This window comes from Lactuca virosa, chromosome 4 (genome assembly GCF_052849685.1).
Source record: "Lactuca virosa cultivar CGN04683 chromosome 4, Lactuca_virosa_CGN04683_v6, whole genome shotgun sequence".
In the NCBI taxonomy this organism is placed as follows: Eukaryota; Viridiplantae; Streptophyta; class Magnoliopsida; order Asterales; family Asteraceae; genus Lactuca; species Lactuca virosa.
The window spans coordinates 209,403,097-209,419,512 of NC_136429.1; the positions used below are offsets into that span (position 1 = coordinate 209,403,097).

Consider the following 16,416-nt stretch of genomic DNA (forward strand, 5'->3'; position numbering starts at 1 on the left):
AGTTATTGATATGAGAGTATGGATTAGACGTACCTAATCCGGGAGTATGGATTAGGTAAAGAGGATCCGAGAGTATAGATCGTTTCTTTGTGAGGATCGACGGGGTGGGGTAAAATTGCTTATATGAGGTGAAATTGTATATATTGTGCGTTCTAAAACATATATATATATATATATATATATATATATATATATATATATATATATATATATATATATATATATGATATAACATTGTGGGATTGAAATCCCTATGTACTCACCGAGTTTTCCAACCTGACCCACTCAGTTTATTTGTATCACAGGTATCGATGTGAAGCTACATTACACTGAGAGCTTAAAGGACATGTAAATCACTAGTGTAAATGAATGTAAGGCCTGTTTATGCTTATGTTTCTGTATTAACGATGACATCTCAAAGTTTTAATATAAATAAAATACATTTCTTGGGAAATGCTTTGATAATATAATTATCATGTTTTTTCTGGGAACAAATTCCGCAATATTACTTTTCAAAAGGGATACTCTAATTTGTAAATAAGCATAAATAAATTTTTTAAAATGACCGTTTATTTGGGGATGTAACACCGTAAAATTTTAAACCAAATTTTTCATTTTAAAAAAAAATAAAACTTATATATTGTATTTCATAAAACCACATGTATCTCAAAATGTCAACATAAATCCACAATAAGTCAAATCCCAGAATCCTCAACATAGTCTCGAACAAGTGTGTACAATCATGCCGATGCCTTCTCGCGGTCCTAAGAAGTACCTGAAACACATATCACACCACACGGTAAGCACAAAGCTTAGTGAGTGCCCCAAACAACCACATACACAAATAATAAGCCTCTCATGGCTATAACTCGGCATGGACCCTCCAGTCTCATGCGTCTCGGTGTAGACCATCTGGTCATGTGTTTTAGTGAGGACTCTCCGGTCTCACAGCTCGGTTTGGACCCTCCGGTCCTGTCTCAGTGGAAACCCTTCGGTCCCACAACTCGGGTTGGACCCTCCGGTCCTGTCTCAGTGGAACCCTCCTGTCCCACAACTCGGGTTGGACCCTCCGGTCCTATCTTAGTAAAACACAGAATATAACATATATATCACACAGACAAAATGTGTAACATCACATTACTCAAATAAGCACATAAGACCCTCCGGTCACACATAGATACCACTCATGGTAAGTATAGTGAGAAAACTCACCTCGTAAGTAGGCTAAGAAAATGTGTACTCCTCGAACACGAATCACCAAATCTAGCCTACATGTAACAAGCATCTCTAATTAACACTTAAAGATCACAATTCCAAATAAACTCATGATAGTCCCTCTTCAACTCCTAGAATTTGTAAAAGACCATTTTACCCCTCCATGTTCTCCATAAGTCCTGCCTTGACCAAACCCTAAAGTCAACAAAAGTCAACACTCGAGTCAACTATCCATGTTGACCTGACTCGCCGAGTGCACCTATGTGACTCGCCGAGTCCCCATTGTTCCTCAGAACATCGCAAAAACCCAACTTAACTCGTCGAGTCGTCTCGTCGACTAGTCGAGTTACGCATATCCAGACTCATCGGGGAAAACCCTAGCCGACTCGTCGAGTCAGCTCATCGACTCATCGAGTCCCTTAAGTCAACTTCTCATTTAGACGTTTTAAGGCAGATCTGCTACTCCAAACTCTAGATCTAGAATCCTAAGGTTCGAATTTCACGTAAAGCTTCGATCTTTACGTGCATGCATGGAATATTTTCTCCATAATGCCACTACAAGCTCCAACTAAGGTGTTTAAGCACAAGAACTCTCTTATGGTTGGATAAAGTTGGGACCTTTGGACTCTATGGACCTCACAAGGTCCAGATCTGAAGTCTAGACCTCCTGATAAGCTCAATGCACTCAAAGTCCCAATAAAAGGTGATAAAAGCCCTAACTTCCATAATAATGAGATCTAACCAATAAGATGAGAAAGGTGCATGCTTTTTACCTTCCACTTGAAGCTTTGGACGAAATGGCCCTGGATCCCACAGTTCCTCCTTGTTCCTTGTTGGACAACTCCTCTTCTCCTCAAAAGATGCACTAAAATTCCTCAAGATTAGCTTTGAGACTCTCTTAGCTCACTACACTCGTTTAGGGTTTCACACAGGGAGGCTGGGCAACTGGTGAGGCGCAAATGAGAACATAAGTTCTCTTAAATAGGCCCCAAACCCGGGGATTTAGGGTTTCATCTCACAGCGTCAACTCGGCGAGTTGGCTCTCTGACTCGTCGACTAGGTCACTTAACCCCCCGTGACCAATCACGACTCTACTCGACGAGTTGAGGCACCAACTCGTCGAGTTACTCAATAAACCCCAAAAATAAATATATAAACAATATACCTGGGAGTCCGGATGTTACAGGGAATGTCACAATAAACTTCAGTGGTAATAGCTGAGGGTCTCAAGGGTTATGTTGATGAACATGAAATTGATGGAGAAATCATAGGTGGGTTCCGAAGAAGAAATTGTACCTCTGTTATACTTGAATGACCAAGCAGGAAACTCTTAACTTAAAGGAGCATCGTAAGATAGCTTAATGACTTATGTGAATAAATATCCTAATTGGGAAGAAATGATCAAAATGAAAGTTTCATTAAGGCTTCGAACATGGAGGCTTAGAGGCTTAGGACAACATGCAACAACATGCTTCTAGCGACGCTTAGCTGGTAAAAAGTTTCAAAACCATACTTGCCCCTTCGTTCTGAATTTAGGGTAATGGACAAAATTAACCTGAGAAAAGAACAAAATGTTTTTGGTGTTTCTGATTTTTGAAAAGAGAATTAAAAATAAAGAAAAATATTTTTGAAATTTTTGATTTTCTAAAAAAGGAAAACAGAAATAAAGAAAAATATTTTTGAGATTTTTGATTTTCTAAAAAAAATGAAAACAGAAATAAAGAAAAATATTTTTGAGATTTTTGATTTTCTAAAAAAAATGAAAACAGAAATAAAGAAAAATATTTTTGAGATTTTTAATGTTTTGAAAAATATGAAAACAGAAATAAAGAATTCAGAAACATAAATGAACAATAACTTTCGAATCATTCTGAAGCTCAAAACTAGTCGGAAAAGGCTTAATATACAAAGGATATACAACGTTCCGAAACGAGGATGAACAGTAACATCCAAAGCATTCTGAAGTTCGGAACCAATCAAAATGGACTTAATGCATGAAGTATAGAAAGCATTCCGAAACCCTAATGAACAGTAGATTCTGAACCATTCCGAAGCTCGGTACCAGTAGGAATTAGAAAAAAGAAATCTGAAACATTCTGAAGCTCGGAACCATTCAGAATGTGAACAGTAATATTCGATTACGAAGAGAATTTCAGAATTGAGTCAACTTCAATAATTCCTAGCCCTTGTAAAATCTGATTGAATGTAGCTTCAAGTCAGGCCTTTGTGAAGATGTCAGCCAACTAATCTGAGGGTCTAACGAAATGAACTTCAACATTACCATCCTCGACATGATCCTTTATGAAGTGATATTTCAGTGCAATATGCTTTGTCTTTGAGCGTTGCACTGGATTGTGGCAAATTCTTATAACACTTTCAAAATCACAATACAGAGGTATTCTCTTCATGTTAATTCCATAATCTCTAAGTTGGTTCTGAATCCACACCACTTGGGACTTACAAGATGTTGATGTAATGTATTTAGCTTCAGTAGTCTGTTTCTTAGATTGCCAACTAACAAGCTTGCCATCCAGAAACTGACATCCCCCAGAAGTGCTTTTACAATCAATGCCACATCCTCCTAGGTCAGCATCAGAATAAGCTTGCACGAAGAATCCCGAATTGGATGGATACCAAATTCTGAGAGATGTTGTTCTTTTGAGATATCATAATATGTTCTTTACAGCTACCACATGTGGTTCACGGGGATTCGCCTGAAACCTGGCACAATAGCATAAAACAAACATAATATCAGGGCGACTCGATGTTAGATACATTAATGATCTGATCATCTGACGATATAATGTGATATCAGTTGCTGGTTTGTCCAAGGATGGAGGAAGTTTTGTTCCGAATGCCATTGGAACCTTGACCCTTGCGTCACCCACCATTCCGAATTTAGCAAGAAAGGTCTTTGTGTAGGCTTCTTGGTTGATGAATATGCCCTCTGAACTCTGTCTAATGTATAAACCAAGGAAAATTTTAAACAGACCCATTGAACTCATTTCGAATTTAGTTTCCATTAGTTTCGCAATTCAGCTGTTAAGCTGGGATTAGTGGATCCGAAAAGAATGTCGTCAATGTAAATTTAAACGATCATTAAATGATCACCGTCTTTCTTGCGAAAGAAAGTTGGGTCAACCGAACCTTGTTTGAATTTAGACTGCTTAATGAAACGAGTCAGAGTTTCATACCATGCACGAGGTGCTTGTTTTAGACCATACATTGCCTTATCCAGAACATAGCAATGATTCAGATATTTTTCATTTACAAAACATGGTGGTTGTTCAACATAGAGAGTCTCCTCGAGTTCTCCATTCAGAAACACGCATTTCACATCCATCTGATAGACTTCAAAAATTTTGTGTGCGGCATAGGCGAGAAAAATCCGAACGGATTCCAATCTAACAACCAGTGTGAACGTCTCTTCGTAGTCTATTCCTTCCTCTTGGCAATATCCTTTAACCACCAAACATGCCTTGTTGCGAATCACGTTTCCTTCTTTATCCATCTTATTCCGGAACACTCATTTCATTCCGACTACAAAAGCACTTTATTTCGCTCGAATTCATTGAGTTCTTCCTGCATAACTTGAATCCAATCTGCATGATTAAGATCAATTTTTCACAGTTTTAGGCTCAGTTGTAAAAATAAAAGAGTTAAACATGCAAAATTCCAATTTATAAAATAATGCAGTTTGTTTCGCTTTTTGTCGAGCCCATGTAAGAACTCCTGAAGATGAGTCTCCGATCACTTGAGATCTTGGATGATCTTTGGTCCATTTAGACATTGGAGGATAGTTTTGATCATAGGAAGGATCAATTTCAGCATAAACTTCTTCAAACTCCGGTTGTACATCCGAGTCATTATTTTCATTCTCCCTCTAGAAACTTGCATGTGACCCATCGTTCGGAATTGGATTCTCCCCCTGGAGTGGATCATCGAAATTGAAGTTCTGAGTGGAACTCTCACCCTGGAATGTAGAAGCTTTTGATTGAGGGTCTTTCGGAATTGATTGCTTAGGAGGAATCTCTGTATTTTTGGCGGCTTAGTCGACAATCTTGATCAATTCATCTTCTTGATTGTATTTTGTGTTTGATTATGAGGAAATAGCTTTGTCAGTTTCATCAAACAAATTAAGAAATTCCTCATATAAATTCACAATAGGAATAGTCTTTGAGTTTGTTGATGGAAAAATCTCCCCCGATTGACAATCTTCTTTTTGGTATTTCTTTATATAATTGTCATCAAACGTGACATAGTAGGTTTCCTCAATCCTCTTTGACTTCTTATCTAGAACCCTATAGGCCTTTGATGTCAAGGAATACCGTAGAAAAGTTCCTTCATCAGCTTTCACGTCGAATTTGTTCCGATGTTCTTTGGAATTGAAGATAAAGCACCTGGAACCAAACACATGAAAGAATTTAACGTTAGGTTTCCGATTGTTAAGAATTTCGTAAATAGTCATCAGAAATCTTTTGTTGATGTAAGAACGGTTCTGAGTGAAACAAGCTGTAGCAATGGCATCCGCCCAGAAAGAGCGATTTCGTCTTTCAACTACACCGTTCTGCTGTGGAGTGTAAGGCAAAGAGAAATTGTGAGCAATCCATTTGCCACTTAGGAATTCTTCAAATGCATGATTTTTGAATTTCGAACCGTTGTTACTACGAATTTTCTGACCAGGCTTTCGTAATTGAAGCTCAATCTGCTTGATGAAATCTATCAGCTTCTTAGTGGAATCAGATTTCTGTCTAAGAAAGAACACCCAGGTGAATCTATAGAAATCATCAACAATAACCAAAATGTATTTGTTACCACCGATACTTTCGATGGTTGATGGACCACAAAGATCAATGTGCAATAATTCTAGTGGCTCGATGATTTTGGTATTTATGATGGTTGAGTGACTCTTTCTGCTTTGTTTTCCGAGCTCACATGCAGCACAGAAGTGTTCCTTTTCGAATTTCAAAAGAGGTAGATCGTGAACAATATCACCAATCACGAGCTTGTAAATATCCTTGAAATTCAGATGGGAAAGCCTTCTATGCCATAGCCAACTATCATCCGAAGATGCTTTCGTAAGCAAGCAAATAGATGGTTTCCCTTTGATTGGATTCAGATTCAGCGGATACATCTCTCATTTCCTTTTGGACTTCAGAAGCACTGCTTTGGATTTCTTTTCGATTATTTCCGAACCTTCTTCATCAAACGACACCTTTAGACCAGTACCTACAATCAATTGAGAAACACTTATCAGATTGTGTCGCAAGCCCACTACATATGCTACCTTCCGAATAGAGAAATCTCCATTTATTATCATTTCGTAGCCTTTTATCTCTCCAGTGGCGTTGTTTCCAAAGTTCACTCTTCCACCATCCTTTAAAGTTCGAAACTCTCTTAGTTCTTCTTTCATCCCAGTCATGTGACGAGAACAGCCGCTATCAATGTACCATTCAGAATCATACTGTTCGTCACACATAACCTGCAAAATTTATAGAGTTTTAGGAACCCAAACCTTTTTGGGTCCTTGTGAGGATTTCATTTGAATAGGAAAGATCTTGGTTTTGTCAACCCAAAAGGATTTTCTTTTCAAAGTATGATTCATCCCTTTTTCTGTTTTAAAGACTCTAACTTTATTATCATAAAGATTAATTTCAACAGGATTAGATTTTCATTGAATAAATTCTTTGTGTTTCGGAGCCATCTTTTTCGCAAATTATTTTTCTTCCTTTTTCAACTTAGCTTCATATTCTTTGAGAATTACTTCTGGATTTGAAGCTACTTTATTTTTACCTTTATAATCTTTTGATTTTTCAATTGGTTTTGAAATCTGTGACTTTGGAGAAAAACTTGATTTTGGTTTCAGATTTTGAGATGAATTCACTTTGTGATTAGAAGATCGAGCTGGGTTAACAGAATTTTGATTGGAATTTATATTCTTCAGAAAACGCTTTCTTTCTTTCAAATTCTTCCTATATCTAGCATTCAACTGCCTTTTCTTTGTAATTAATTCTTCAGCAGATTTATGAATGTTAGATTTCGGTTTTCCCTTTCGGATTGGCTTTTCATTCTGTTTTGAAGAGGTTTCACTTGAAACATCTTTTGTCCCAATTGGTCCTGCCTTATCATAACAAAGGTCCACACGATTTAATGGTTCTGAAACGTATTTCCTATTTGTTTTCCAAAAGGTCATTTCTAAAAGACCTTTTGTTTCATCCGCGTTGTCTATTGGCTTGGACCAGAAGAATTCATCACATCCATTCGCATTATTATTATTATTAACCAGGGACGTTAGTTCAGAAGTGTCATTTTTGTTCAGTCCTGTTTTTACAAAAACTTGATTCGGAACTATTTGAACTTTCGGAAAAACTGTTGCTTTTTCTTTTAAAACATTTGAACCTTTATTTTCTACAATTCGAACAAATTCGATTGAGTTTTCTGAAATCAAAATTTTCTTTGGTTCATCACAATTTTGTACAAAAGTGTAACAATCAATTTCGTCCTCTACTGAAATTTCACTCATCTTGCTTTCATCGAATTCAGAAATATTCTCAGAATCAAGAGAATTTTCCGAATTCAACTTCTTGCATAACAAATCATATTTCTGCATAGAAGTTAATTTGATTTCTTCTTTATCCTTTTCATTTAACATTTCTTTAAACATATTTTTGTGTTCTTTGGACTAAATGTATTCTTCTACTTTCTCAAGTCCAACCCTGTAAGAATCAGAAATGTCATCTGAAGAAACAATAAATCCGCATTTATAGCATTCTGCATCGATTTCATCCTCTTTCAATTCAAGAAAGGGTAAAATAATTTTGTGCAGACCTTTCCCTATTTCACAATTCAAATGCAGTTGATTAATATTGAAATATAAACACTTAACAATTAAACAAAAAATATTCTTCTGTTTCAAAAGCGCAATACTATCTCTTTTAAGGTAAATGACATCATCTCTTGATCTAGTAAGCTCTAATTCCAATGCCTCTATTCTTAATCTTCTCTCTTCACTTTTAAATGTTACCCTGTTAAGTTGATCATTCATATTAGAACTACTAAGACGAGTTTGTTTTAAACTATCACTAAAATTAGAAAAAGTATATCGTAAGTCATCTAATTCTAAATCATAACGGGACAAAGAAATATTCAGTTTTTTGAGAATAGAATGTACCTTATTAACCACCTTCTCGCACTCTTTCACCTGCTCCGAGACTGTCGTCGCAACAAAGCAGCTCTCCAAAGACTTGCTGCCATCACTAGCATATCCCCTTGGTTCCGAAACACCATTCTTAACCATCAAGCACTTGCCATCATATCGCTGCTTCTCTGAATTTTCCACAAAGCACCCACCATGGGTAGGTTTCCTAACCTCGTCATCCTCTGAGTCTGTAGACCATACCTCAACTCTGCCGTCATCACTTTCCTCTTGTACAATCAATGCAGGTTTCACATTTGATGTACTTATCTTTCTGAGTTCCTCTATCTTCTAAACATAATAAGCTTCGTCTTTCTCTTTTTCTTTCTTCTCATTCTACTTTCTCAACAAGCATTCCTTCGCAAGTGATTCTTGCCATGACAATAATTACAGTCATAACCCGAATCACCCAGTAGCTTCTTTTCCTTTTTCTCTTCGTCATGCACAATGTTCTTGAAACTTTCCTCTCTTGGCTTTTCCGAAATGGAATTACCCTCCCTGTATTTGTTCTTGAATCAAGTGAAATTCTTCTTGAAGAACTTCTTAGGATTGGATACCATAAGAGCCTTGTCTTCTTTTGAAAGTTCACTATCTGAAAAATCAGATTCAGAATCACTTTCTGCTGACTTCTTTCCTTTCACAACCAATGCTAAGGATCCAACACCGGAAACAAGATTCACCTCCCTAGAAACTTCACCTTCGTGAGATCTCAGAATGCTCACAAGTTTGGCCAACGAATGGCTTTTGAATTGTTTGTGTGCCTTAATAGTGGAAACAACAGCCTTCCATTTGGATCTAAGTCCATTCATGAACGTGACTTTTTATTCAATTACTTCACGCTTAATATTGTTTTTCAGCATCCTGCTTAACAAATGATTGAAGCGATTGAATGTCTGATATAGCTTCTCATCAGGTTTTTGTATAAACACTCCAAACTCCAATAAGAGCAATGTTTGCACAGAGTGTTCTAAATCTACATCACTTGAATATAACTCCTTCAACCTATCCCAAATGCCTTTTGCAGTATCGCATGCACTAACAAGATGAAAAGTGTCTGGAGGAAGAGCAAATCGAATGATTCTCATGGATTTTATATTGCACATGAGCTTATTCTTCTCATTTTTTGGAACACTAGTATGTTCAATAATGAGTGCTTTATACTCAGCCAGAGTTTTGATTGCTTGTCTGGTACACGAATACATGAACGTTTCCTGCGTTATTTCCTGCCATATAGTAGAACCATGTTCTTCAATACCAAGAACGTAGTCTTCAAAGTGGAGTGCCCAGACTTCATAGTCTTCTCGAAAGAGGATTGGAATCATTGTTGTGGATCCAATACTACTTAAGAGATTGAACGAAAGAGCATGAGCATCTTCGGTAGGCATATTATCAAAAATTCACTGAAAAAAATATAGAACCAGATGTGTAAAACGTGAATCGAGTTTAAGGAAAAAACTAGAAATCTAGATCTCGAATCTACAATCGATTGAGACGATTGAGACAACAAGAGCAAATCTGAGATAAACGTAAAAACCCTATACTCGACAGAAAAATAGCGAATTAATTACATTATCTCCTACTCTGATACCAATTGTGAAAACAATAAAGAAGATCGATAGATTCTATATTAAATACGTGAATTAAAAACAAGACACAATGATCAAAAGTATGTCGAATGATTAGATTCAAACAACTCTATAAGAGTTCTCAAAGATGGAACTTCTCTGTAAGAGCGTACAAGCGACGTTTAGGGTTTATAAAAGTGTACCCCTAAAATGTTACATGCATGCACTAGATAGCGGATTCGAACATGGACAGACCCATTTCAGAATAAACAGAACTATGACTACTAGAAAACAACCCTTTAATGACACACACTGATTTACGATACACATTTTTTGTGTCCTAAAAAAAATGTCACATTTCCAAAATTTGAAGGATAGAGGACACGCATTTTTGCGTGCCTTAAAATTAATGTCCAACAAAACAAAATACAAACATGGAGGGCACTTATTTTAATTGCGTGTCCTCTAGAAATGTCACTATATATATATATTTTTATCAAACGTGCGTTTTTAAAGGGCCAAAATGAAATCCTCTGTAATTCTAAAATTTTGAAGTGCCCGCTTCTTCAATCTCTCCTCTGTATCTCCTTTCATTCACTCATTCCTAGGGCTTTTTCAAGAACCAATCTACCTAGGGCTTTTTGAAGAAAATTCAAAACGCTCTCTGATTCTCGATCGGTTCTCCCAAACCTCTGCAACAATCGACGATCTCACTTCAGTCTTACTTCTTCTCTGGTGACCATAGGATCACCTCCCCGCATCCATCCTCCTCGTCATAAAATCATCCAACTAGGGATTTTTTCTCGATCTCTTCAGGTCCGTCCTCCCAAAATAAGGAAGAAACTAGTTTGATTTCTCCCCTAAAACCTTGTACGACTTCTCCCAATTCCAATTTCACTCTTCACTATTTAGGTTATCGGCTCAAAAACTTCTCCCTAAAACCTGGTTTGATTTCTCCAACATTCCAACGAACCTGTTTTTCAAAATGAAACCCATATGGGAGTTCGTTTTCTCCCTCATTCCCATGTCGGAGTTCAATTTCTGCCATATCCTCATAATTTCTAACTAGCGCTTTTGAACCATTCACATGTTGAAGATCAAAAACCGGAGGTTCAAGGTAACATTGGTGCTACAGATTGATTGCTTTGTATTTATTAAAAGGGAACAATGAGAAAGATCTAGTGAAGATGACTACAGACCACGGTAAGTAGAAAATACTGAAGACAACGTTTCTCGTTTTACCAACTTTTCTTTCTGTTTAAAGTCAATGTTCATGTATGCATCTGAAGTAAGCTCTTTCCCAGGTAGGTTAATCATTTTTACTTAAGGTAATTTTATAAATTATAAGTAATAATCAGCTTATTCTTTTTTACTTCTTTTATAGGATCTAGCAATAGAGCTTTCAAGTTCTTCTGGTCTTCAAGTATCTACACCAACTGGATTTTGAGGTGTCCCAAATGTATCGTTTATGGCACGTGTATTTCTAAAACTCGGGGCATGGCAATGGGTTCTTTCCCCTGGTCTTGATGATGATTCTATACAAGGTAGTTACAAATTTTGAGTTTTTTACCATGAGATGATGTGATTATAGTCTGTTTTTTAAATTCTGTTTTCTAGAAATTCTTAGCTCGTTTAAGCATGCGACTCATTGTGCCACAAAGTAGGCGAAAGCTTGGCATACATGGGCTCTTTTCAGTACAGCAGTGATGTTTCATTATATACTGAGAGGCCTTCCTAATTTTGCTGCATAATTCGTAGTGGCTGCAGTCACTGGCTACTTTCATTCTATAGCCTGTGCAGCACATGCAAAGGGTGTAGATGATAGCTTGCAGGTGAGTCATTATAAACTTCATATATTGGAATCAGGAAAGTCCATTGTTTTTCATATATCTTTAATGTTTATGAGTTCACTTTTCTTATTTTTTTAGGACATCCTTCGTCTTCTCACTTTATGGTTCACCCATGGAGCTACTGCTGAGGTTCAAACAACACTACAAAGAGGATTCTCATATGTTAATATCAACACATGGTTGGTTGTTGTACCTCGAATCATTGCAAGCATCCACTCAAATAATCAGGTTGTGAGAGAGTTGATACAATCTCTTCTTGTTCGCATAGGACAAAGCCATCCACGGGTCTTTCCATTTTACCATTTTTTATACCTTTTAAGAAAATAAACACCATGTAGACGTACCTATTTCAAAATCCATTGCAGGCTCTTATGTACCCTCTTTTTGAGGCATGTAAGTCAATAAGCAATCTGCGTAAAGCTGGAACTCAGGAAGTGGTTGACAAAGTGAGGCAACACAGCGGTCTGTTGGTGGATCAGGTGAAATAATAAGTTAATAAGAATGAGTGTTGATTGATTTTGGGTTTAAAGCTGACAGCTAGATTTGTTTTATGTGAAGGCACAACTTATATAAGAGGAGTTGATTAGGGTTGCAATTCTCTGGCATGAAATGTGGCATGAGGCACTTGAAGAAGCTAGTCGCTTGTATTTTGAAGAATTTTGATGATTGCAACCATGATCTTCTAGTTGTTTGATGTTATGTCAACAGTGCTGAGTGAGTTTAATTTGTCCTAGTGCATGATGTATTGCGTCTACAACTTCACTTGGGATAATGTGGTGTTATGAAGTCTCCTCTGTCATAGGAGTTTGACAGCATGTTGTTTTCATTGAGAGAATTCTACAGTACATGACATGATGGTAATGGTAAAGTATATTATATTTTGTTGATTATATAATAATAATAATAGTTGTAGTATTGTGGTGATGATAATATATATGTATATTTTTATGGTTTTTGTTTTTGGCATGAGATATTTCATATGGGCCTTTCATGAAGCTACCAAGAGGGATCAATTGATTTCTTGTATTTGACATTAAAAAAATATCACTTGATTTCTTGTATTTGACATTAAAAAAAATATCATTTTCAAGGAAAAAAGAATTCAGGAACAGATCGTGAATCTGTTTTGAAATTCTTGAAGCAAGTTATTGAAGGAAAATAAATGGAGATTGACAGGTAATCCCTAATCCCTATTTTTGTTTTTATTTATGTCTAATTACACATCAGAAAATCTTATTATAATTGATTTCACATTTTCACTTTCACCACATAATAGACAGCTGGCATATTCTTATGAGGATGAAATCTGCCCCAAAAGAAGGGTCTTGTGATCCCATTGCCCCCTTGGAGTTGCCACATTCTTTACATGCATTTAATTGTGTATCCGATACAGATGAACTTAATGTGGTAAATTATCCCATTATACCTTTTTCTTTATTTATCAATTTAATTTTTATTATAACACAAAAACATAAATCGAATAATCTTCATAATGTTATTTGTTAATGTATACTTGGTGAGAGTCCTCAGTCAGGTTACGACACATTTCGTGGAGGATTCTGGAATTATTTCAGCATGGGTAAGTCTCAATATTTTAATAAAAGTTCTAGAAACTTCCAAGGGTTTTGCTATAAATAAAAATTCTAAGAAATTTTTTATATTTAGGGATGGATGCTCAAGTATCGTATGTGTTTCATTGCGAGAGGAAATTACATCCAGAAAAATTCAAAAATTAGTTGACTAATCAGGTATGAATGTATGTTAATGAATAAAGGCAATATGTTTCCAGATAAGGGAAAAGGGTAAAATAGAGAAAACACAATGTACTTTTACCATTTTATCAATCTAAGGACTTTAACTATTATTTTTATTGTGATTATATTATGATAATAGTGGAGTGACCATGTGCTTTGTAGATGGATCAAGCCCTAATGATAACAACTGTCTCCCCATTCTTTCAGATGTAAATCTCTTATCTTTATCAAATTTCCTTGGAACAATTGGCCTGCTTTTAGCTGTGCTTTTCTTGATCCTGTGTTCACGAATCAATATACTTTTCTTTTTCCTGATTTCATTAAGCTCGTTTTGTTCATGCGCCCTCGGAAATTGTTGCTCATGAAGTTGAAGAAATTGGTAAAGTCAATATTTGTTTATTCATTACATAGGAAGGGATCTTATAACATTGTAACGTAATAACATTGTAAAATGGACCAGTTACATTACAAAACTTGAAAATTAGTATAATTATGGAAACACTGCAGCAGATTAAAGCTATGGGGGATATGAAATTAGCACAAATCTATAGCATTTGAGACTTGTCTCTTGAAAATGTTAAAATTTGTCAAGTTGTATTAAAACATCAGAGATTATTGAATGGCTGAAGAGGTGGATGTGGTGATTGATCCAAAAGAAATTGAACTTACAACTGCAAGGTCTGGTGGTGTTGGAGGTATTATTATTACTATTATTATATATTAAGTCAAGAAACATAATAATAATAATAATAATAATAATAATAATAATAATAATAATAATAATATTTCCTGTAATGAAAAAAGTAGGTTGCTATTTTCATTGAGTCATGTAATTTTTTATTTGACTTTGCAGGTCAAAATGTGAATAAGGTTGAAACAACAGTGGATCTTTTCCACAAGCCAACTGGAATCAGAATCTTTTGCATAGAAGAAAGGAGTCAACTTAAAAATAAAAACCGGGCGCTTCAAACGTTAAGAGCAAAACTGTAAGAAATTATAATAATAATCCAATTATATATATATATATATATATATATATATATATATATATATATATATATATATATATCCATGATTTTATTTTTCTTTTGAATTTTGATTGAAGGTATGACATCAAACTAAAGGATCAACAGGAGTCTCAAAGAAATTAAAGAAAATCTCAGGTTGGTAGTGGTGCACGGTCAACTTAATCTGGTAAGTTCATTGTTTCAGGTTGGCTGTTTGCATTAGAAAACCTTTCTGATTACTATTATATCGTTCAGGTGATGTACAGCTGAAAAAAGATAAAACACTTCCCCCTGAAAAACAAATTCTAACTGCAAATCCTGATATAAACATGATATGTTGAAGCATTGACATTATGATTTTTTAGGCCATACGTAGGTAGCAATTAGCATCATAAGTTGCTTAAAAACATAAAATTTGCTGATGAAATGCTTATGATTGTGGGTCCAGATAACATGATTTGCATTTTTCCAGATCTCATAACCAATATATTGTAAAATACATGTATTACTTAAAGTTTTTTTTTGTTTGTTATTATACAGGGACTGCATGTCAAGCCATGAACTTGTAGACTTTGTTCATGAACAACTAAAAATTGTAAGTTCATCAACACAACATTATACTTATAAACGAGATCAAAACTAGAATCTTTTCTTTTATTACACATGACCACACCAAACAAACTCTTTAGAGTAAATTACAAGTTTAGTCCCCGTGGTATGTCAAAAGTTATGGGTTTAGTCAAAATATTTCATTTCTTGCACATGTGGTCATTAAAGTTTGGTTTTGTTGCAAAGTTCATCCCTGGTACAAGAAAGTGTTTTTATGAGACTAAATCACTAAATGACCATTTTACCCTTACATTTCTTTTTTGCAGGATAGAAGCATAGTAGTATTGGATCGACACCTTCTAGCAGAAGATATCGTGTACGTGTTCTTGTGCTGCTATTGTGGATTCAGGAACATCCTTGCTTACTGGTCCAACTGTATGTATCTCACGTGAAGCTTCTGTTAGAACTATTAATCTCAAGGATTTCAAGTTTTTCATATTTCTTTTATCTAATTAGTTTGTAAATTTCTGTTAAAACTTCTATTGATTTGTTTTATCATTCCATGGAATGATTATTTGTATGACATTAAATTTTATGCAATGCATTATATTTTTTGTATATGATATTTTATTTTCTATTATGAGACATTAAATGCAAACTTAATTTGAAAATTAGTAAATCTATAAATAATATTTTTATAAACATTTAAAATTTCGATATGCAAAAATGTGTGTCATCTTCATTAATGACATGGCCTTTCTTGACAGGGTCTTTAATGATACGCCATACGAGTCGTAAATGTGCGTCGTAAGGTTACGACATGCAAATGTGTGTCGGCTTCCTTTATGACAGGGCCTTCCTTGATATGCATTGCCTGTCGTAAATGAGCGTCGTAAATGCGTGTCGTAACTGCGCGTCGTAAATGCGTGTCGTAAATAGACGACGCGCAAAAGCGTGTCGTCTTTCGTTATGACAGGGCCTTCATTGACATGCATTTGTGTGTCGTCTGAGCGTTTTACGACACGCATTGCGTGTCGTAAAAGGTTGTTTTTCTTGTAGTGTATACAAGCACACATTTGAAACAACACATTATAGACCTAACAGCGCTGCATCATGTTCTGATTCGGCTGATCCATCAAATACCTCAGGCTCTTGTGATCTGTGTAAATAGTATAGAGGACTCCATAGAGGTAATGTCGCCAAATCTTGAGGGCGAAAACCACAGCCCCCAGCTCCAAATCATACGTCGGATAATTCGCCTCGTGAGGCTTCAGCTGCCTC

General features: G+C 35.7%; 1 protein-coding gene and 1 long non-coding RNA gene across 2 annotated transcripts; both read left to right on the plus strand.

The window, feature by feature from the left end:
• Window positions 1-13,203: 13,203 nt before the first annotated feature.
• Window positions 13,204-13,573, plus strand: LOC145168880 (uncharacterized). Its single transcript, XR_013742142.1, has 3 exons — window positions 13,204-13,232; window positions 13,356-13,404; window positions 13,491-13,573. It is a non-coding gene; the product is annotated as an uncharacterized LOC145168880 (long non-coding RNA).
• A 625-nt stretch (window positions 13,574-14,198) lies between these two features.
• LOC145105547 (uncharacterized) lies at window positions 14,199-15,587 on the plus strand. Its single transcript, XM_079042632.1, has 4 exons — window positions 14,199-14,274; window positions 14,433-14,565; window positions 15,127-15,181; window positions 15,462-15,587. Exons 1-4 carry the CDS (start codon window positions 14,199-14,201, stop codon window positions 15,585-15,587), a joined length of 390 nt encoding a protein of 129 aa, XP_078898758.1.
• The last annotated feature ends 829 nt before the right edge of the window (window positions 15,588-16,416 follow it).

Excerpts from the sequence above, each read along its gene's own strand:
- LOC145105547 (XM_079042632.1), top strand. The coding sequence starts at position 14,199 with ATGGCTGAAGAGGTGGATGTGGTGATTGATCCAAAAGAAATTGAACTT. Across the intron at positions 14,566-15,126 it reads CAAACGTTAAGAGCAAAACT|GGACTGCATGTCAAGCCATG; the intron begins GTAAGAAATTAT and ends GTTATTATACAG. Across the intron at positions 15,182-15,461 it reads TTCATGAACAACTAAAAATT|GATAGAAGCATAGTAGTATT; the intron begins GTAAGTTCATCA and ends TCTTTTTTGCAG.